Genomic DNA, 22,387 nt, shown 5'->3' with positions numbered 1-22,387 from the left:
TGGCCTGACCACCTGGTGGCAGCTAAGAATGCCAGGGGCAGAGAGCTTTCCTGCCAGGGGCTGCAGGAAGCAGCTTGGAGCCTGAGGCCTCCCACCTGCCCCCAAAGGGCAGGAGAAGGGAGTGCCCTTTCTGCAGCAGCTGGCTCCAGGAATCGCCAGCTGCATTCAGCCACAGTGCCCCCGGTGTGACTTAGGACACCTGGGCTCCCATCCGCCTCTGCCCTGCCTGGCTGTGTGACCTGGGCAAGTCACTCGCCCTCTCAGGGCCCCTGATATCTTATCCATGGTGTGGGCTCAAGAGCAGTTTCCCAACCCCACAAGGTAGTATCATCATGCCCAGTTCACAGATGAGCAGCTGAGGCTCAGGGACGGTGCCTTGCCCAAGGCTGCCAGCTAGTAGACCACAGAACTGCACAGATCCTTCTAACTGTAACGATGCTGATGTCTCAGGCAGGGTCTCAGGCAGGGCGTGGTCTGATCAGACATTTCTGTTTCCAGCATCTAGCACAGGTCCTGATGCAAAGCAGGGAGGTGTCTGTGCAGGGAGGCAGGAATGAACCAACTAGTCTACAAAACCCTAGCAGGCACAGAGCTGTGGCTGCCTCAGTCTCCCCCTCCCGTGCCCCCTCCCAGTGACATGACACCCTATCACGTCCCCACTGCCAGCGCTCTGCCCAGACGCTCTCCTCGTGACTTGCTGCCAAGCCCCCCACCCCTTCCTGGTCTCAGGAGCTTGGAGACCCTTCATCCTGCCTGGGGCCTGGACCTGGGTCTGGGGTCCAGCCTGCCAGCCCTCCTGCCCTGCACCCGCTCTCTGCACCCCACCCCCCAACACCATCCCCGCCACCCCCTCACGGCCCGCAGCAGACTCGCCATGTTCATGATGGTCAGCACATAGCTCTCAACATGCGGCTGTCCATGGTACTCCACCATTTTGGCATCAGCTACCACCAGGGTCTCCACCCACTTCTCCTTGCTGACTGAGCGCTGGTGTAGACGCCTCGGCCGTTGCCACCGCCACTGCTGCCGCTGCTCCCAACGCTCCCGTCGAGGCTCCAGTTCCGGGGACACTGGAGGCCCAGATGGGGTGGGGTTAGCTGCCAGCAGACTGGCCCAGGGCACGTGTCTCCAGGGCCTCTCCACAGCGAGCTCTTTCTGGGGCACTGGGAACCACACTGGGATCAGAGGCGAGGGTCCTGGATTCCCCTGCTGGCTCTGCCCCAGACCTGTGCTGTGTGGCTCTGCCTGGTCCCTTTCCTTCTCTGATCTTGAGATTCTCTGACTAAAAATAGGAATAAGTTGATCTGCCTCAGAGGGTGACAAATGAAATGGTGGATATAAACATGGCAAAGTCATGTGTCCATGGGAGGGGAACTCCTGGGCCTGACAAAGCTGGCACCTGGGCCCCTAGTGCCCCGTGTCACTTCTCCCACCCTGGGGTTAGTGTTTCCCAGCACAGGCAGATCCCACCCTCAAAACCCCAGCCTGGTGAGGCTGGCCACCACCCAGCCCAGCTACTGGGCCTGCTCCCCTCACCCAGGCTGCTCCAGATCAGAAGAGGAAACACATCTATGAAGGTGGGGAAACTGAGGCCAAGAAGCATGCCTCTGTGGATCTGTGCTCCACAGCTGTGGGCAGCTTGAGGTTGGCATGCCAGGCGAGCACTCCCCAAGCCCCAGCAAGTGGGCAGCTCCTCACCCGCACTGTCTGGCACTACTGCCGCTCTGCAGAGGAGGCTCTGGGTCCTGCACTCCAGGTCCCAGTAATAGAGGTCAGTTACTCCGGGTGGGAACAGGGTGGCAGGGGAGGGAGGTACCTGGCTAGTGGCCCTGTTGGAGCTGGGCAGGGCCCACCCAGCCTGGGCGCTGGAGGAGGAATGGTTAGCAGAGCCGAGTGCTATAGGCTATGGGCGGGCGGGGGCAGAGGGAGGTCGAGCCCCAATGTGGGAGAGGCAGGTGACATGGAGCGAGGGAGGTCAGATGAGGGATTGACCGGGGCCGGCCCGAAAGGCAGAGGACACAGTCTTTGACATAATTAAGGGCACAGGCTATGGTGACGGATCCGTCTGTCTTTCTGTGTCCTCTGGTCTAAGGGACGCTGGGCATGGGGGTGTTCGGAGGGGCTTCTAGAAAGGGCCCTTCACGTCTCCAGGCCCAGTATCTGGCCGAGAACTGGGAGCAGAGGAGCATACCTGGCACCCCACAGGTGCTTGTAGCAATGGAATCACCCCGCTGTGCCGGCCTCTCCAGGGCCTGACGCTTGTACACCACGTGGGGCTGGGCGTGGCCGGGCCGGGCCACGGCACCATCCAGGGGTTCAATGAAGTAGTCCTCGTTGGAGAGCTGGAACATACCTTTCTGGGGAAGAAGAATCAGGGTCACGCAGGGAGGGCTGCTCTTCCCACACGTCCCAGAGGCCTGTCCCGCGCAGCTGAGCCGCCACTGCGCACACCACCTGTGACTGCCGGGGACACCCTGAGCTTTCCTTCCTCTGCGGCTTTGCGCACTCTGCGGCCTCCATCTGGAATGCCCTTCTCTGCCATTCCACACACAGCCAAACCTTCAAAGCAGAGCTCAGAAGCCTCCGCCCCTGGGGATGCTGCCCCACACACCCACCCCATTCGGAGAGGCAAATGGGGTTGCATCCAAATCTGACAAAACGGTGTCTTCCAGAGCCCCGCAAGCCATCCTGCGTGGGGCAGCCTGTGCCCAGGCCTCCAGGCTATTCTGCATCTCCTCTGCATGCCAGCCGTTTCCAGCACTGTGCCCCCTCCCAGCTGGCCAGGGCCTCTGACCTGCCCTCTATCTCCCTAAGGCAATGAATCACTCCAAAAGCATGTACACCCACACCCGCGCGGAGGAGATGTCCACAGCCACCAAGACATCCTGTTCTCTGGGCCCAGGGCTGCCCACAGAAGGAAGCTGGCAGGAGTGTCTAGGGCATGACTGCCAGCATTCAGAGTCCAGGGAGGGGAGGGGCCCTGGGAAGCATCTTTGATGCCCACTACCTCCTGAGGACGCTCGGGGTGCCAGGGAAGAAGGTTACGCCCCTTGGACTGCCCCTCATAGGCAGCCATTCTGTCCCTTGGGCCACACAAGACCAGGGAGACTGGAGGGCTGGAAAGTGCATCACCTCTTAGTTCTGGAGACCTGGGTTTGAATGTGGACACCCCACACACACAGCACCCGCTAAATGACTAGGCGACCCTGGGCAAGTTCTCCTCTGAGCCTGTTTCCTCATCTGTGAAATGGGAATGATTCTCGATATGCACAGCTGCTCAACAAAATTAACTGTACATGAAGGGAGAGGCACAGTCTCCATAAATGAGGACACCGTGCGGGGCAGATGGGCCTTCAATGGCCCAGACGTTCTGCAGCTTGTGTTGTGAGTTGTCCTGCCGTTAGCCCCGTGCGGCCGCAGCCCGTGGTTTCTGCCCGAGCAATCTCAGCCCTGGGCCTCCTGGGAACAGTGGACACTGACAGCGTGCACACATCCCCTACCCCTCCAAGGCCCCACCCTCAGAGCTGGGAGAGTGGGGCTGGTCTCCTGAACACGAGCAGAAAGGGCCCCATTCTGCCTGGAGTGGAAGCTGCTCTAATCAGCGCTCACTCGGGGAGCAGGCAGTAGCCAGCACCACCGTCCAGCCAGAGGAAGCCAGGAAACTGAGGCTTGCTTTTCCCAGAGTTCTGATCCCGGCAGAGGGGCTGAAAGGGGCTCCTCCCCATGCCCTGCAGAATGGCTACAGGGTGAGGGGTGGCTTTCCTGGAGAAGAGGAGCCTAAAGGGACCTGTCAAGGAACAGTCATAACTGATGCCCCACAAAAGAGAAATCAACTGCTTTTTCAGTTGCTTAGCCCAGTCAAACAGAGCTTCTCAAAGTGGGGGTCTCTGGACCTGGATCTTCAATATTACCTGCGAGGTTTTCAGAAATATAAGTGTTTGGGCGCCATCCCAGACCTTCCCTGCAAAAATTCTGTTTAAACAGGGCCTGCAGGTGATTTGAGCTCACATTATTATTATTATTATTTTTGAGAGTGCCTGGGGTCTCACTGTGTCTCCAGGGAAGCGCCATCGTCACATCCTACATCCTCGAACTCCCGGATTCAAGTGATCCTTCTCCTCAGCCTCCCAAATAGCTGGGACTACAGGTGCACAGCCACGCGGCTTTCACGTTAAACTGTCAGACCTGCTGTCCTAGAGATCAACGGGGCCTGCGCTGTCACTCCCATTTTACAGGCGTCAATACCGAGGCTGGCAGAGGAGAAGTGCGCTGGGCAAAGCCACCGGACAAGTGCGTGGCAAGGCGAGAGCCCCTCTCCACATCCCACCACGCGAGACCGCCCGGAGCACCCGCGTTCCAGCGCACTCACCAGGCCGTCGCAGGCGCTGATGGCCGCCAGGCCACCCTCGAGCTCGGGGTCCTGCACCTCGCCGAGCAGGTGGCAGGCGGGGGCGTGGGCCTGGATGTGCGCGCGACCCAGGTCGCTGCGCCGCCGCGTCTCGCTCACGAAGCCGGGCGCCAGCAGGTGCGCATTGGCGGTCAGGTTGAAGCGCAGCTCGCGCCCGCGGTACTGCAGCTGGTAGAAGGCGGGCGCGTCGCGGTGCCCAGACAGATCCCGCTTGCGCAGTGCGCGGGGCCACAGCTCGTAGGACAGGAAGGAGCCCCCCGCGTCCACGCGAACCGGGTGCACGATGTCCACTGCCGCCCGGCCCTCCGTTGCACGCCCTGCAGGGAGAGAACCACGAATGCCAGGCCCAGGCCAGTCCCGGGTCCTCGCCGGTGGCCAGGGACCAGAGCGACTGGGACGGGGCTGCTGGAGTCAGAGTATCTGGATTCAAATCCTCGCTGGGCTACCTACTAACTCTGCTATTTCATCTTTCCGTGCCTCAGTTTCTCCATCTGGATCGTTGCAGTAACTTCTTTTGCTGTTGTGGTGTTTTGGGTTGTTTTGAGACAGAGTCTCTCCTCTGTCCCCCAGGCTGGAGTGCAGTGGCGAGATCTTGGCTCACTGCAGCCTCCGTCTCCTGGGTTCAAGCCACTCTCCTGCCTCAGCCTCGGAAGTAGCTGGGACTACAGGCACATGCCACCTCGCCCAGGTAATTTTTGTATTTTTAGTAGAGACAGGATTTCACCATGTTGGCCAGGCTGGTCTCAAACTCCTGAACTCAGGTGATCCACTCACGTTGGCCTCCCAGAGTGTTGAAATTACAGGTGTGAGCCACTGCACTTCGCGTCCGGCAACTTCTTAACAAGTGTGCCCAGGTGCCCCTCCCTGTTATTTTCAACATAGCAGCCAGAAAAATTCATTCAAAACTAGCCCGATCACGGTCCTACTCTGCTCAAAATTCTGCAATGGCTCACATTTCACCTCGTACGTAGGGCCTGTATGAGGCCCTAGGCCAGCTGACCTCTCCAGTCTCATTTCCAGCTGCACTGCCTGGGCTCTTTCCATTCTGTCTACTGGCCTCCTTGCATTTCCCCCGCAGGTCAGACACGCTCCTGCTTCAGAATTTGGCATTACAGCTCCCTACACCCAGAACACTTCTTTCTGGCTAAACTACTCACTTTTGAGTTTTTGCTCAAGTCTCCTTCTTGATGAGGCCAAATAAAAAATGACTTTATTTTTAGATCGCAGCTCCCTGTATCTCCCCCTTCCGTTTTTATTTTTCCTCATAGCACTTTGGACATACCGTATCACTTAACACTTTCGTTATTTTTTCTATTTATTTGTTTTCTCTCTCCGCTCCCAATGTAGTCTAGGAAGGCAAGACCCTTTTTTTTTTTTTTTTTTTTTTTTTGAGACAGAGTCTCGCTCTGTCACCCAGGCTGGAGTGCAGTGGCACGATCTCAGCTCACTGCAAACTCCGTCTCCCAGGTTCAAGCGATTCTCCTGCCTCAGCCTCCCAATTAGCTGAGACTACAGGTGTGTGCCACCACTCCTGGCTAAGTTTTTGTATTTTTAGTAGAGATGGGGTTTCACGGTGTTGGCCAGAATGGTCTTGATATCCTGACCTCGTGATTCACCTGCCTCGGCCTCCCAAAGTGGTAGGATTACAGGCGTGAGTCACTACATCCAGCTGGAAGGCAAGAATCTTCATATTCTTTGCCCTTTTTTTTTTTTTTTTTTTTAAACAGGATCTTGCTCTGTCACCCAGATAGGAGAGCAGGTGTGCAATCATAGCTCCCTGCAGCCTCCAACTCCTGGCCTCTAGCAATCCTCCCATCTCAGCCTTCCAAGTAGCTGGGACTACAGGTGGCTGCCACCACACTTGGCTAACTTTTTTTTTTTTTAATTTTGTTTCTAGAGATGGGATCTCACTATATTGCCAAGGTTTGTCTCAAACAAATTCCTGGGCTCAAACAATCCTTCTACTTTGGCCTCCCAAAGTGCTGGGATTACAGGTATGAGCCACTGCAGCCGGATCTAGATAATTTTTTTTTTTTTTTTTTGGTAGAGATGGGAGTCTTGCTATGTTGCCCAGGCTGGCCTCCAACTCCTGGCCTCAAGCAATCCTCCCTCCTCAGCCTCCTAAAGTGTTGGGATTACAGGCGTGAGCTACCTTGGTCCTTTATATTCTTTCTCGAAGATTTAAGTGTCAGAAGTGTTCAGAAGTTAGTCCTTTTTTGGTATTTGTTGAATGACTCTGTAGAATGCAGTTAATCACAGAACTTACAGTCTCGATGCTGTTGTGAGGATGAAACCTAGTGAGCTGCTCCACGTTTAGCAGTGCCTGAGCCACTGATTGAATATGATGGCCATTATGATTGTTATGATTATTATTAGCCTGATGGATTTAAAAATGTGCTTCCAGGTGCATGAGCATTCTGCATATGTCTCCAGGCCTCCTGGAATGGGGAGATGGAGAAAGACCAGACCAGTGGGTCTCCCTGGCCCCTAACTGCCATTTCAACAGAGTTGCTCTGGTTTCTCCCTTTTACATACAGGAATACATTTAAAGAATGGTTCCAGGGATGCAGTTTAAAAACCTCTCTCTTTGCCGGGCACGGTGGCTCAAGCCTGTAATCCCAGCACTTTGGGAGGCCGAGGCGGGTAGATCACGAGGTCAAGAGATCGAGACCATCCTGGTCAACATGGTGAAACCCCGTCTCTACTAAAAATACAAAAAATTAGCTGGGCATGGTGGCGCACGCCTGTAATCCCAGCTACTCAGGAGGCTGAGGCAGGAGAATTGCCTGAACCCAGGAGGCGGAGGTTGCGGTGAGCCAAGATCGCGCCATTGCACTCCAGCCTGGATAACAAGAGTGAAACTCCGTCTCAAAAATATAAATAAATAAATAAAAATAAAAAGCAGGTGTGGAATTTAAACAAGATTTTGTGGCAAATTTAACAGCTATGGTCATTTTTTTTTTTTTTTTGAGACAGAGTCTCCCTCTGTCACCCAGGCCATAGTGCAGGAGCTTAATCCTGGCTCACCATGGCCTCTACCTCCCAGGTTCAAGCGATTCGTGTCCCTCAGCCTCCCAAGTCGCTGGGACTACAGGCGCATGCCACCACACCCCGTGAGTTTTTGTATTTTTAGTAGAGATGGGGTTTTGCCATGTTGGCGAGGCTGGTCTTGAACTCCTGGCCTCAAGTGATCCACTCATCTCAGCCTCCAAAAGGGCTGGGATTTCGAGCGTGAGCCACCATGCCCAGCAACTATGGTAACTTTGTAGTAGTGATGAATGTAAACCTTATTTCAAGATATGTGCAACAACTGTAATGAGATAGAAAAAGACCTGTTCTATTGGCAACGAATCACAGGTGCTATTAGGATGCGCTAATATTCATAATTGAGGGAAATGGTAAATTTCTTTTTATTTATTTTTTTTAAAGATGCGGTTTCACTGTATTGGTCATGCTGGTCTCAAACTCCTGACTTCAGGTGATCTGCCCACCTCAGCCTCCCAAAATGCTGGGATTACAGGCGTGAGCCACCACGCCCAGCTGGAAATGGTAAATTTCATTGAGCAGTTACAAAAAGAAAATATGTAATATTTTCCCATTCAAGTTCATGGATCCCCTGAGGTCTCCAGACTGCTTCCTAGGTAAGGGAGAAAGGGAGGCTCCGAGAGGGGGAGAGCCTGGCCTAGAGTTACACAGTGACAGTGAGAGTGGCAGAGCTGCGACTGGGACTCAAGCTCCCCAAATGGCTTCAGTCTTCAGTAACACTACTCTGTATTCTCAACAATCCATCCATTGCTGGGCCTCAGTTTCCCCGTCGTTACGTGAAGGAGTTGAATTAGATCACGTTTGTCAAATCTCTTCGGCCATGAGGTCTAGCTTCGAAAGAAATCCCCTGTGCTGGGGGTTGGGGGCGTTGGGGAAACCCCAGCACCCATGCTTCTCCCCTTTTCCCTCCCTGTAGTTCCCAGGCTCTAAAGAGCACAGTTAGGGAACGTGGCAACGTGGTTTCTCGACTGGGTTTATACCCAGCTTCCAGGATCCTGGCTGTCCACAGTAGACTCTTCCGGTTCACGTGAATGCCTGAGTGCCCTGCAGACATCCCACCAGGGTTCTCTCTGCTGCTGCCCAGCCCAAAGTTCCATCCCAGCACACTGCAGAAACCAAACCCGCCCTCCAGTCTGCCCTCTGTGCAAACCACATGTAGAGCACCCTGCACGTGCCAGTGGTGTGCCCCTTGCTGAGAACATCTCCCTCTACTCACAACTGCCCCAGCAGTGCCGGCCTCAAAGAGCCTTCTCTGAGAGTCAGGAGGCTGGATGGACTGGGGCAACTTGCTATGTGGCTCCCCGTCATTGAGCTTCAGGGGCCCACTAGCGCAAGGATTTTCCAGACCTGACAGATAAGTTTCTTTTTTTTTTTTTTGAGATGGAGTTTCACTCATGTTACCCAGGCTGGAGTGCAATGGCGCGATCTCGGCTCACCGCAACCTCCGCCTCCTGGGTTCAGGCAATTCTCCTGCCTCAGCCTCCTGAGTAGCTGGGATTACAGGCACACACCACCATGCCCAGCTAATTTTTTGTATTTTTAGTAGAGACGGGGTTTCACCATGTTGACCAGGATGGTCTCGATCTCTTGACCTCGTGATCCACCCGCCTTGGCCTCCCAAAGTGCCGGGATTACAGGCTTGAGCCACCGCGCCCGGCCGATAAGTTTCTTAAAAACAAACTCCCAGGCCCCATCCCAGACTCACTAAATCAGCATTTCCTAGAAACTGGAACTAGGAAGCTTATGTTTTTATCAAGAGCCTCTGGAAACTGTGATCTTGGGGAAAGTTAGGAAATCCCCCACCGGGAGTGAAACTGCCTGTCATCAGCAGTACCTGGAGAGCGCTGAAACACCGTGGATGCCCAGGACCCAGCCCAGAGATTCTGGTTCCACAGATCCAGGGCTCTGGGGGCCCTAGAATGTATATTTTCTGTATTTTTCTAGACCTTCCCAGTGATTCTGATCTAGCCAACTCAGAGGCTGGCATTCAGAAGCCACCGGACTGGATGATTTAAGGAGACTTCTTGCTCTGACATCCTAATAAGGGCATGTGGGACTACAACTCCTCAGCCACAGCGTGTAGCTGTGTTGATCAGTTATTGATTTTTCGGTTTGTTTTGGCTGACACAAATGTTGAAAAATGTTTTAGTCAATTGCCAGTGTTTAAGAATATCATGACCTCAGCCGGGCGCAGTGGCTGAGGTCAGGAGTTCCAGACCAGCCTGGCCAACATGGCAAAACCCCGTCTCTACTAAAAATACAAAAAGTTAGCTGAGCATGGTGGCGGGCACCTGTATCCGCAGCTACTTAAGAGGCTGAGGCAGGGACAATCGCTTGAACCCGAGAGATGGAGGTTGCAGGGAGCCAAGATGGCACCATTGCACTCCAGTCTGGGCAACAGAGTGAGACTCCGTCTCAAAAAAAAAAAAAACAAAAAAACAAAAAAAAAAACAGAATGACCTTGTACAAAAATCTCAACTTTCAGCTTTTCCTGAAAAGTCTTATCATCTGTCCATGTCAGGCTTAAATTCCTTCCTGGCAGAAGTGGCCGGGGTGGAGCAGCGCGTTTCCTTTAGGAAGGAGCTGTGCTCCCGGTCCTCAGTCCCCACCACTCCCTATTGGTTCCCAGCACTGTGGCTGCCTGTACACTCGCTTTCACAGCATGCCTGTGTTTTCTTTCACTCAGTAAAGAACTGAGTCTCACAAAAGTGAGAAAACAAGAGACAGGCCAAGAGGCGCCACGATTCAAGAAAAATCTGTCTCCCTACCCACCTTGTTTGCTCATTTCCACTACCTGCCTAGTCCATGGCATCCAGTATGTGACCCTTGGCTACTAACGATGAGAGGGGACAAGGTGATCCAATGTCCAGGAAAGTGGATAAGACACCATCCTTGCCTTCAAGTACAGAAATGGCCAGGCACAGTGGCTTGCACCTGTAATCGCAGCACTTTGGAAGACCAAGGAGGGCAAATTGCTTGAGGTCAGGAGTTCGAGACCAGCCTGGGCAACATGGTGAAATTCCGTCTCTACAAAAAATACATAAATTAGCCAGGCATGGTGGTATATGCCTGTAGTCTCAGCAACTCCAGTGGGAGGATCACTCGAGCCTGGGAGCAGAGGTTACAATGAGCAGCGATTGTGCCACTGTACCCCAGCCTGGGTAACAGAGTGAGATTCTGACCCAAAAAAAACACACACAAAAAAGAACAAAATAGTAAAGTGGGTATGAGAGACCCAAGATGCCCACTCTAGCACAGTGCTGACAAGATCCAAGCAAGGAGAGGGGATGACTGCTTATGGATGCATTGGAATGAAGAAAAGTTTCATCAAGGAGGGTGCATTTGAGATGTTAATTCAACCGTGGAGACAAGGAGGGCCTCTTGGTGGTAGGGGGACCATGTGGCAAACCCTCAGAGAAGTGGGGAAAAGCCAGAAGTAAGAATGAGCAACAAGTTTCACGTTGGCCCAGGCATGTGTTTTATAAAATGGGAGAAAAAGGAGGGACAGGCCGGGTGTGGTGGCTCACGCCGGTAATCCAAGCACTTTGGAGGCCAAGGCGGGCGGATCACCTGAGGTCGGGAGTTCATGGCCAGCCTGACCACCATGGTGAAACTCCGTCTTAAAAAAAAAGAAAGAAAGAAAAAGAAAAAGGAGGGACAAAAATAACGCACTGTCAAAAGCGTGGGTTTTGAAAGAAACAAGACACAGGTCAGGCCCAAGTGCACCGTTTAATAGCTGCATATGACTCCCTGCTTATCTCTGAGTGTCAGTTTCCTCATCTGCTTGGAGAATCCAGGCCAGAAAACATAAGGAGGGAAGCCCAGGTCAAGGAGACAAAAACAAGAGACAGGGAAGAAAACAACAGCTTCAATGCCAAGGGTTTTTTGTTTTTTTGGTTTTTTGGTTTTTTTTGAGAGTTTTGTTCTTGTCGCCCAGGCGCTGGATGGTAATGGTGCGATCTTGGCTCACTGCAACCTCCACCTCCTGGCTTCAAGCAATTCACCTGCTTCAACCTCCCAAGTAGCTGGGATTACAGGTGCGAGCCACCATGCCCTGCTAATTTTTGTTTCTAGTAGAGATGGGGTTTCGCCATGTTGGCCAGGCTGGTGTCTAACTCTTGACCTCAGGTGATTCACCCACCTCAGCCTCCCCAAGTGCTGAGATTACAGGGGTGAGACGCCACACCCAGCCTCCAAGGCTTGTTTTAAGTGAGTATTAACTTTGTTTCCCAGGGCAAGGACAATCCCAGCCAAGGCAGGTAAAAATGAGCTCAAGATCAGGGGGCACTGATGCCAACCAGCTCTAAAGTTCTCTTTTAGGCAAGTTTTGAGGTCAGGAGTTCGAGACCAGCCTGGGTAACGTGGTGAAATTCCATCTCTACAAAAAATATATAAATTAGCCAGGCATGGTGGTGGTGTATGCCTGTAGCCTCAGCAACTTCAGAGGTTGAGGTGGGAGGATCACTTGAGCCTGGGAGCAGAGGTTACAATGAGCAGAGATTGCGTGACACTTTTTAGGCAAGTTTTGTCCTCAAATGCATGTGGTCAGAGATGGAAGCATGCATGTAACTGAGGAATCAATTACTGGGGAGAAAAGTCCCCAAGAGCTTTAAAAAAATCAAGTATCCCTGGGGAAGGACCCAGACCCCAGGAGACATGTAGTCCTGTCGAGAATACCTGCTCTAGATCCTGAGCAAATATAGCAAGACAGAAATTCAAGGTGCGTTAAAAGAAGCATCCTATTAAGTTCAAAAACGTGGACAGGGCTAAGTAGAGCTCTGCTGCAGGTAAGAAGCATTCGAATTAGTGAGCTCTAGAGCCAGGGAGGCTGGGTTCGAATCCCAGCTCTGCTACGCATACCTGTGAGATAAATTACTCACACTCAGAATTTCAGTTTCTCCATCTGCAAAATGGGGATGGTAATAAATAGAGTTGCTCTCTTTGGTTGTGTAAGAATTAAATGAGTTAAGGCTGGGTTCAGTGGCTCACGCCTATAATCCCAGCACTTTGGGAGGTCGAGGCAGGCAGATCAGATCACCTGAGGTCTGGACTTCCAGACTAGCCTGACCAACACAGAGAAACCCCATCCCTACTAAAAATACAAAATAAACCAGGCATGGTGGTGCATGCCCCGTAATCCCAGCTACTGAGGAGGCTGAGGAAGGAGAATCGCTTGAATCTGGGAGGCAGAAGTTGCGGTGAGCCAAGATTGGAAGACCGAGGAGGGCAGATTGCTTGAGGTCAAGAGTTTGGGCAACATAGTGAAACCCCGTCTCTACAAAAAATACATAAAGTAGCCAGGCATGGTGGTAGTCTCAGCAACTCTAGAGGCTGAGGTGGGAGGAGAGATCGTGAGCCGAGATCGTGCCATTGCACTCCAGCCTGAGCAACAATAGTTTGAGCAAAACTCTGTCTCAAAAAAAAAAAAGAATTAAATGAGTTAGGATGTAAATGCTAACAACAATAGCTGGCACGTGGCAAATGATGTGAGCTAAGTTATGACTGAAAATTAGCAAGAGAACTTCTAAATTATACTTAGCTTATACTTGCCTAATACCTTAAAAAAATGTTTTTCTTTCTTTGTTTCTTTTTCTTTTTTTTTTTTTTTTTTTGAGACAGGGGAGCGCCCTTTTACCCAGGCTGGAGTGCACTGGTGTAATCATGATTTACTGCAGCCTTGACCTTCTGGGGTCATGCAATCCTCCCACCTCAGCCTCCCAAGTAGTTAGGACTACAGACGTGGACCACAGGCCTGGATAATTTTTTTTTTTTTTTTTTGAGACGGAGTTTTGCTCTTGTTCCCCAGGCTAGAGTGTCATGGCACAATCTCGGCTCACTGGAACCTCCACCTCCCAGGTTCAAGCGATTCTCCTGCCTCAGACTCCCGAGTAGCTGGGATTACAGGCATGTGCCACCACACCTGGCTAATTTTTCTATTTTAGTAGACAGGGTTTCACAATGTTGGCCAGGCTGGTCTCGAACTCCTGGCCTCAAGTGATCTGCCAGCCTCCCAAAGTGCTGGGATTGCAGGTTTGAGCCACAGCACCCCACCAGCATTATTTTTTTTTTATAATGAACTTGTATTGTTTTGCCTTTAAAATATTTTTAAAGAGTGCAGGGGTAAGTTTAAAAATAAGCAACGTTCACTGTAGCCTACAGGTGTCCCTAGTGGAGATGTTGGTGCTGAAACTAGCACCACCTAGTGCCAGCAAGGAGTAATTGCAGGTTCCAGTCTCTAAAGATACGTGCTGGAGTCAAAGCTGAACCTGCAGGGACAGTGGGATGGCAGCAGGCGCCATTCAGCGAGACTGCCAGAGGTTCATGGCCAGATCTATTCTGCCCAGTCAGGGGGTCTGTTCTGATTGGACCGAGCTCCTGCCACACTGGGTGTTAAACACTTGTAATATCTCCCCTGGGTGACAGAACTGTCACTTTGGAGCTTCTATCAAAGAAATGCCAAGATGGTATTTACCCTCACCTCCGTATCAGGACCTGAGTTACAATCCAGCCCTTCAAACGACCCGCAGCTCATGCCAGGGAGGAAAAATGCCCTGCAGGGTGGGGGGTGGTATGTGAATGCCCTCCTCTTTGAGTCCTGGTGCGCACAGAAACGCATGCACACAGGGTGTACTACACAGCAGGAGGAGGACACGTGACTGGGCTCCAGCCTCAGAAACCCAAGCAGGTCCCTGGGTTAGCCACAAGTGGAGGAAAAGGGTATATTTTCCTAAAAGTGAGCCCTGAATGAGCCCTTTGGTCTCAAAGAAGGGAACATGCTGTAGCAGAAGCCCAGGCTTAGGTCCCGGGCTCCAAAGAAAATGACAAACAGGCCAGTAGCCTCAGAGTCGGGAATCCTAAGGGACTGCGGAATGGGGAGGACTCCATGCTCTGTATCTATGGGAACACTAGAGACAGATATGCCACCCTTGGTATGTCTGTGCCCAGATTAGGTAGGGGAGGGTGCCTGGCCTGCCTCCACCCCCAAACAGCAGGTCCAAGTTGCCGGGCTCACCCAGGGCTCCCTCATCTGGAGAGTCCTGGGTCAGCCTGGCAGATTAATAAAAACAGTGACCACTACATTGTAGTCACCGTGTCCTGAACTGAGCAGCTAACAGTCAGTATCTCATGTACTCCTCATAAGAATCCCAGGAGGTTGACCACACCCAACTCTTCCCACAGCTGTCAGGGGGCCTGGACGCGAGTCCTGGGGGAAGCGATTTCCTGCTCTCTCATTCGCACCGCCCGGTTCATCCTCCTGAGCTCCCAGTTCTGGACAGTGGAAAACACAGGTCTCATTCAGGAAGCTCAGGGGTCCAACCCCACAGGTCGCTCTACTCTGAGCCTGTCTGCTGGTCCACAAAAGGACTTTCCATCACCTGCTTTGCAGGGTTGTTGTGGAGATGAGAAATAAGAACCCATGAGGCTGGCACACAGTAGGTGCTCCTTAAATGTTCGCTCCCTCTGCACTCTGCACATGGCTACTAGACCAGACCTTCCCAAAACATGACTTTCATCAGCTGCTGCCCTCAACAGCTTCCCAAACCTCTGAGCTCAAGTGTAAATGTCCCCATCCTTCCCACCCAGGTTATTTTCTACTCACAATCCCTCCCGTGGGGAGGCAGGTTGACCCCACCCCAGCAAGCAAGCCTAATCCAGTCCCCCTACTGACGCTCCCCAGGGGGAGGGTCCCACTCTCTCCACACCCTTTCAGCCCACCCAGAATCCATCCATCCTTCCAGGCTCTCCAACCCCATGCCCCTCCTCTCCTACAAAGCCTGCCGATCCCCTCGATTGGAGGGCTCTCCCCACTATCCACCGGCTCCCCTGACTCGGAGCTCCCTGAGCACCGGACCTGGGGTCTCCTACATCCTCGGTGACTGAATTCCCCGGCCGGCTGCGTGGGACGCGCCAGCAGCGCAGCCGCCCGGCAGGTCGCCGCCAAACAAGAGTCTGGAGCAGGCCACAGGCTCGTCGAAGGCCGGCCCGGCGCGGCTGGGAGAGTTAACCCAGGACCGGGAAAAGCAGCTCCCGCTCCCCGCTCCACTCCCGGCGTCTTCACTCTTGGACGACGGGAAGGCAGGAAGTGCAAGGACCGCACAAGACTTGGCCCCCGCGCCGTCAGGGGCCGCGCCAGCAACCCAGATGCGGTGGGCGGGGGCCGGGGGCGCGGCGGGGTCCCGCGGAGACCTGAGACCTAGCGCCCTCGCCGGCGAGTCCCCGCCAGCCCGCTTTCCAGGCGAGCCCCGCTAAGGAGTCGAGAAACCAAATCCCCGGTGGATAAACCGCGCTCCGTCCAGCCCTGTCGGAGGAGAGCTCTCCCGGGAGAGAGGCGCGTCGCTGCACCCGAGCTGGGAAAACCTGAGCCCGAAGAGCGGAAAGGGCTTATTCCAGGCGACAGGCGATAGCTGAGTCAGGGGCTGGGAAAGGTTCCCCAGAGGCGCGGCTCCGCTCCCCGGCCGGCCCGACCCCACCCGGGTCCCCTAACACCCGGGGAGCGGAAGACGCGAACCCCTCCAAGCAGAGCGGGGCCAGCGCGGGGTCCACAAAGTGAGGCGGGGCTAAGCCGAACTGGGGGAACGGGGAGGGGTGGCAGGGCCGCTGGCGGGGAGGGGCGGCCACCCACCTGGTGCGGGTCCGGGGGCGCCGCGCGCCAGAGCGCAGAGGAGCAGGAGGAGGGGGCGCAGCAGCGGCGCGGGGCTGCGGGGACTCGGGCCGCCGGGCATGGCCGGGGCCGGGCGGCCGCCGGGTGACCCCGCGCGCACGCTCTCGTCCGTCCCGTCCGGTCGCTGCCTGGTCCCGGGTCCGGTTCAGGACATGCCCGGCCCGCGTGCAGCTCCCCGCGACCCGGCCCGACTCCGGGCGGCTGCGCTGGGTCCGCGGGCAACAAAGGCTGCAGGGCCCGCCCCCTTGGCCGGCTGCGGAGGCAAAGACAAGACAAGAGAGCGAGAAGGAGGGAGAGAGAGAAAGAAAGAAAGAAAGAAAGGGAAGGAAGGGGAGGGAGGGGAGGGAGGGTGCCTGCTGGGCCCCCCCCCCCCCCCCCCCCCCCGCCCCCCCTCAGGCTCCTTCCCCGCCCCGCCCCGCCCCTCAGGCTCCTTCCCCCGCCCCCGGCCACGCCACGCCCCTCAGGCTCCGGCCACGCCCCCGCCAGCCGCGGAGTCCTCGGCCCCGCAGGCCGCACTCGGCTCAAGCGCTGGCCGGGCCCGGCGAAGGCAGCGCCCCGCGGCGGACGTCCGCCCCCATCCCCGCCCCTACCCCGAGCGCCTCCTGCCGGCGGAGCCCGGCCAGGCCCTCCCGACCCCCGCCCGCCGAGGCCCCGCACAGAACCTGGAATTTCTGTGTTGTCCCTAAACCGGGCTGCAGGGCGCGCCCTTCGGTGTGCTCCCCAGGCCAACCAGCGCTGCCCCTCAAAAGAGGACCCGGGAGGCCTCCCGAGGGTCCAGGGCCACGCAGAGGGGCAGCGGGGGCCGTGCTGCAGAGCCGGCTCCGGAGGGAGACCTAGGCCCTCCCCGGACGGACAGCAGGCCCTCGGCTCCCGACTCCTCTCCTAGTGTGTTTGCTTGAAGCAGAGCGCTGCGCTGAGCCGACAGGTGGGGACCGCGGCTTCGCCCAGTCCAGCGCCCACAGACTCCGCAGGGGCCCCCGGGAGCCTGCAGGCCGGCCAAACCCAGCCTCACGTCCCAGGCCAGCCTCCGCCTCTAACACCCGCCGTCGGTCCTCTGGGGCCCCCGCCCTGGCTCTGGCTTCCGGCTCCCCTGCCCCCTGGGCTCCCAGGAGCGTCCTCTAGGGCATCCGTGTAGCACAGGGTCACCCCCTTCCTCCACCTCGTCTCCAGTGACCTTGCATTCCACCTTGGCCGTCGGGTCTCAGGGCAACAGCCTGGTCAGTGTCATCCCTCAGAACTGCTCCATCTCGGCGATCCGAAGGTCAGCTGCCCCCTTCTCAGACCCGACCCTCCCTGCAGTCCTTTCCACCTTCACAATGGCACTATCTATGGCTCTTCCTCCAGTCCCGTGACACCTTGCTCCTCGCCCTACCTGCCAGCCCCTCCCGCTCCACCTACTTCCCTCCCTGGCTGCATCCACCGCTTGACTCCTGGCCCCTACCCAGCCACCTTCCATCTCTTCCCTACCACTTACACAAGCTGACCTTGCTGCTCAGAGACAGACAATTCAGACCACCGCATCCTACCATGCACACGCCCACTGCGTGCAATGAGCATTTGTAACTGGCACTCACTTCTCCCTCCATCTGGACACAGTGAAACAGGCGCCCTCCAGCCGTCAGAGACAATACTTCCACCAGGGCTCTGTGGCTCCCTCCCCTCCTGTCTCCTCAAGGGTCTTGCTCCAGGAGTCCCCAGCTTTCCTCCGTCTCCCTGGGCTGGTGACCGTCAGTCTAAAATCATTCTTATCTTCCTCCTATTTAAGATACTGGTAATAGCTGGGCATAGTGGCACGTGTCTATATAGTCCAGCAATGCTCAGGAGGCTGAAGCCGGAGGGTCACTTGGACCCAGAAGTTCCAGGCCAGGCTGGGAGACATACTGAGACACTGTCTCTGGGGGGACAGTGGGGGTTGGGGGAAGACCAGGCGAGGTGCCTCATACCTATAATTGCAACACTTTGGGAGAGTAAGATGGGAGGGTCACTTGAGCCCCCAGTTTGAGACCAGCCTGGGCAACATAGTGAAACCCCATCCCTACAAAAAAAAATTAAAAATTTGCCCAGCATGGTGGTGTGTGCCTGTGGTCCCAGCTACTTGGGGGGCTGAGGTGGGAGGACCACTTGAACGCAGGTGGTTGAGGCTGGGCTGGGCCCAGCCCCACCTGTGGGCAGTATCCAAGATCATGCCATTGCATTGCAGCTTATGCAACAAAGTAAGCCCCTGTCTAAAAAAAAAAAAAAAATACTCATAATAGCCCTCCATGGACCGGATTTCCTCTCTAGCTCCCACCCCACGTGTCTGCTCTATCTGCTCCCTGCCTCACCCAAACTTCTCCCTCAAGTTGTCTAGATTCCCCCATTTGTACCTCAGGCTAAGCCTCTTGTCCATCCCCATCTTGGTTTCAAAGCCAAACTCCTCCTCCACCTTGACCTGCCCAGTGCAGTCTACAGATGCCCTCCTGCTTCACACGCCTCCACTCTGCCCTGGTCAGCTGGCCCCTCTCTCCCTCACTCCATAAAGATCAAGTATGCACTGCAGACCCAGGCCACTGGGGACACAGCTGTGAACAGATGGCTAAGGTCTCTGTTCTCTGGAGCTCCCACTCTGGAGGAGGTCATGGGCAGAAAGCAAGTAGACAGATGGATAAACAATTCAGACTACCGTATAAACAAGACCAGCTACAGAGAGTTGCTTTGAAGAAAATAGAACCAGAAGTGACTAGACAGTCTGCTTTCCATGGGGCGATCAGGGAAGGCCTTTCTAAAAAGGTGACATTTGAACTGTGAGACCAGAAAGATAAGAAGGAGACAGTCATGTGAAAGGGTGAAGCTGTGACCTGGGTGTGGTGACACATGCCTGTTGTCCCAGCTGCTCAGGAGGATGTGGAGAGAGATCCCTTGAGCCCAGGAGATCGAGGCTGCAGTGAGCTCTGATCCCACCACTGCACTCTAGCCTAGGCGAGAGAATGAGGCTTTGTCTCTACAAATAAAAATAAATGTTAAAAAGCTGGACACTGGCCGGGTGCAGTGGCTCACACCTGTAATCCCAGGATTTTGGGAGGCTGAGGCGGGAGGATCACTTGAGGTCAGGAGTTCAAGACCAGCGTAGCCAACATGGTGAAATCCCATCTCTACAAAAAAATGCAAAAAAATTAGCCAGGCATGGTGGTGGACGGACCCTGTAATCCCAACTACTCCGAAGGCTGAGGCGAAAGAATCGCTTGAACTGGGAGGCGGAGGTTGCAGTGAGCCGAGATAGCACCACTGCACTCCAGCCGGCAACAGAGCAAGACTCAGTCTCAAAAAATAAAAAATATATTAAAAGATGGCACAAACTTGATGTCCCCGAGACTTGTCCTTTCAGACCTAGGTTATACATTGCCCCTTCCAGAGCATCCTCCCTGACCTCAAAGGTTCCCTGGAGCACACTTTGCCATTCGCATCAACAGCACACTAGACTGCTATAGTCTGATTATGGATTCATCAACCCCGACACACCATGAGCCACCGTGCTCAGACCAAAGTATACATTTTGAACAAAGCAAGAGACTTGATACTTCAACACATTTTTTAAATATATTTTTAAAATTTATTTTACTTTAGGTGCATACTATATCTGGCATTTCTCCCCATGTTATCCCTCCCCACCCCCCCTTGTCCCTCCCCTAACCCCTCCCAACTGCCCCCAGTGTGTGATGCTCCTCTCCCTGAGTCCATATGTTCTCATTGTCCAACACACACCTATGAGTGAGAACATATGGTGTTTGATTTTGTTCTTTTGTCAGTTTGCTGAGAATGATGGTTTCCAGATTCATCCAAGTCCCTACAAAGGACATGAACTCATCATTTTTTATGGCTGTGTAGTATTCCATGGGGTATACGTACCACATTTTCTTTATCCAGTCTATCATTGATGGGCATTTGGGTTGGTTCCAGGTCTTTGCTATTGTATACAGGGCTGCAATAAACATTCGTGTGCATGTGTCTTTATAGTAGAACGATTTATAGTTCTTCGGGTATATACTCAGTAATGGGATTGCTGGGTCAAATGGAGTTTCTATTTCTAGATCCTTCAACATATATTTTTATGTCATCGTTCAGAGTGTCAAGTACCCAGTTAGTGAGCTTCCCCCCATGTCTTGATATAAATTATTTTATTTGTTGTTTAAATGATTGTTATGCCATATGACCCAACATCTCCAGTACGCTTCAACATAGCTAAATCATTACCTGAAACTGGTCAAAATTTAAAAAGAAACTATATTTATTCTGCTTTTATATATCTATTTATGTATTGAAAGTTTGCTTAAAAAGTAGGAATGGGCTGTGCTTGGTGGCTCTTGGGAGGCTGAGAAAGCAGGATCGCTTGATCCCAGGAGTTGGAGGCCAGCCTGAGCAACATGGCAAAACCCTGTCTCTACAAAAAAATTAAAAATTAGCCAGGTGTTATGGCACACACCTGTAGTCCCAGCTAATCGGGAGGCTGAGGTGAGAGGACTGCTTGAGCCCAGGAGGCCGAGGCTGTAATGAGCCATAATTATGCCACTGCACGCCAGCCTGGGGAACACAGTGAGATCCTGTCTCAAAATAATAAATAAATAACAATAAATAAGAACTAGGGGCCAGGTGTGGTGGCTCACGCCTGTAATCTCAGCACTTTGGGAGGCCAAGGAGGGCGGATCGTGAGGTCAGGAGTTAGAGACCACCCTGGCCAATATGGTGAAACCTCATCTCTACTGGAAATACAAAAATTAGCCAGGCATGGTGGTGCATGCCTGTAGTCCCAGCTGCTCAGAAGCTGAGTCGGAAGAATCACTTGAACCTGGGAGGCGGAGGCTGCAGTGAGCCCAGATCACGCCACTGCACTCCAGCCTGGGTGACAAGCAAGACTCCAACACACAAAAAAAAAAAAAAGTAGGAAAGTATCACAGAACACCATGCATTTAATAAATGAATACATAACAAAGAAAATGAGACACACATTTTTTTCTTTTTCTTTTTGAGACAGGGTCTTGCTCTGTCACCAAGGCTGGAGTGCTGTGGCATGCTCAGGGCTCACTGCAGCCTTGAACTCCCCAGTCTCAGGTGATCCTCCCACCTCAGCCTCTCCAGTAGCTGGGACTACAGGCGTATGCCTCATGCCTAATAATTTTGGTATTTTTTGTAGAGATGGGGTTTCATTTTGTTGCCCAGGCTGGTTTCAAACTCCTGGAATCAAGTGATCTGCCCTCCAAAGTGCTGGGATTATAGGCATGAGCCATGGCGCCTGGGCAAGGAATACAGTTATTATAAACAAAATGAAACCCCTTTGAGCCTCGACTCTCTTGTCTGTCTAATGGAGGCAGTGACTCCCACTCCCCTATTTCATAGGTTTCTAGAGCAGTGGTTCTCAAGTGGGGGGTGATTCTGCCTCCATGGAATTTGCATGTTTGGAGACATTTTGGTTGTCGCAACCAGGGAGAGGGTGCTACTGGCATCTAATGGGCAGAGGCCAGGGCTGTGGCTAAATGACAACCCCCTGCAACAATGAATTCTTCAGCCCCAAGTGTCAATAGTACCAAGGTTGAGAAACCCTGGTCTAGAGGATTAAAGAAAGGGTTTGAGGCATTTGGCAGAAGTAAAAGGCTTTATGTTTTATTTTGTATTTTGTGGTAAGACAGCACAGAATTAAAAACTTTACAAACACTGAAAAGTAATGATTCCCTTCCAAACCTGACCCCTGGTCCCTCGGGGCTCCTTCCCAGGGGCCATTACTCTTTCAGTTTCTCATGAATCCTTCCAGAAAAATGCACTTTAAACACAAAGATATATTTTATACACGTGCTAGCATATATACTCTCTATCTTTACCTGGCCTTTTTTTTTTAATTTTAACACTATAACTTGGAGGCTGGGTGCACTGCCTCATACCTGTAATCCCAGCACTTTGAGAGGCTAAGGTGGGAGGATTGCTCAAGCCCAGGAGTTTAAGACTAGCCTGAGCCACATAGTGAGACTATAAAAAAATAACAAAATTAACTGGAGAGGCTGTGGTGAGCTATGATCATGCCACTGTACTCCAGCCAGGACAACAGAGCAAGACCCTATCTAAATACATATATATATATATACACACACACACACACACACACACACACTCATACACACACACACATACACACACACACACATATACATACATATGTATATAAACTTGGAGATGGCTTCATATCCGTGGTTGTGGAGCTTGTAACACATAAGCCACAATATGAGCTCCATGACATCAGGTAATTT

The 22,387-nt window shown here is 53.4% G+C and overlaps 1 protein-coding gene across 1 annotated transcript in view; it reads right to left on the bottom strand.

Moving 5' to 3' along the window:
- Positions 1-18,510, bottom strand: part of LOC116540385 (A disintegrin and metalloproteinase with thrombospondin motifs 7) — a 55,827-nt gene extending 37,317 nt beyond the window's left edge. The window contains exons 1-7 of the mRNA XM_032263889.1: positions 18,440-18,510; positions 16,077-16,368; positions 15,320-15,699; positions 13,932-14,004; positions 4,370-4,810; positions 2,192-2,357; positions 874-1,070 (exon numbers count right to left, since the gene is read on the bottom strand). Coding sequence (XP_032119780.1) covers positions 874-1,070; positions 2,192-2,357; positions 4,370-4,810; positions 13,932-14,004; positions 15,320-15,699; positions 16,077-16,368; positions 18,440-18,510 — 1,620 coding nt within the window. The remainder of the gene's footprint in view (positions 1-873; positions 1,071-2,191; positions 2,358-4,369; positions 4,811-13,931; positions 14,005-15,319; positions 15,700-16,076; positions 16,369-18,439) is intronic.
- Between the last annotated feature and the right edge of the window lie 3,877 nt (positions 18,511-22,387).

This window comes from Sapajus apella, unplaced genomic scaffold (assembly GCF_009761245.1).
Source record: "Sapajus apella isolate SASKATOON/1434 unplaced genomic scaffold, GSC_monkey_1.0 scaffold139, whole genome shotgun sequence".
Lineage (NCBI taxonomy): Eukaryota > Metazoa > Chordata > Mammalia > Primates > Cebidae > Sapajus > Sapajus apella.
This window is presented reverse-complemented; position numbering and strand designations above follow the sequence as displayed.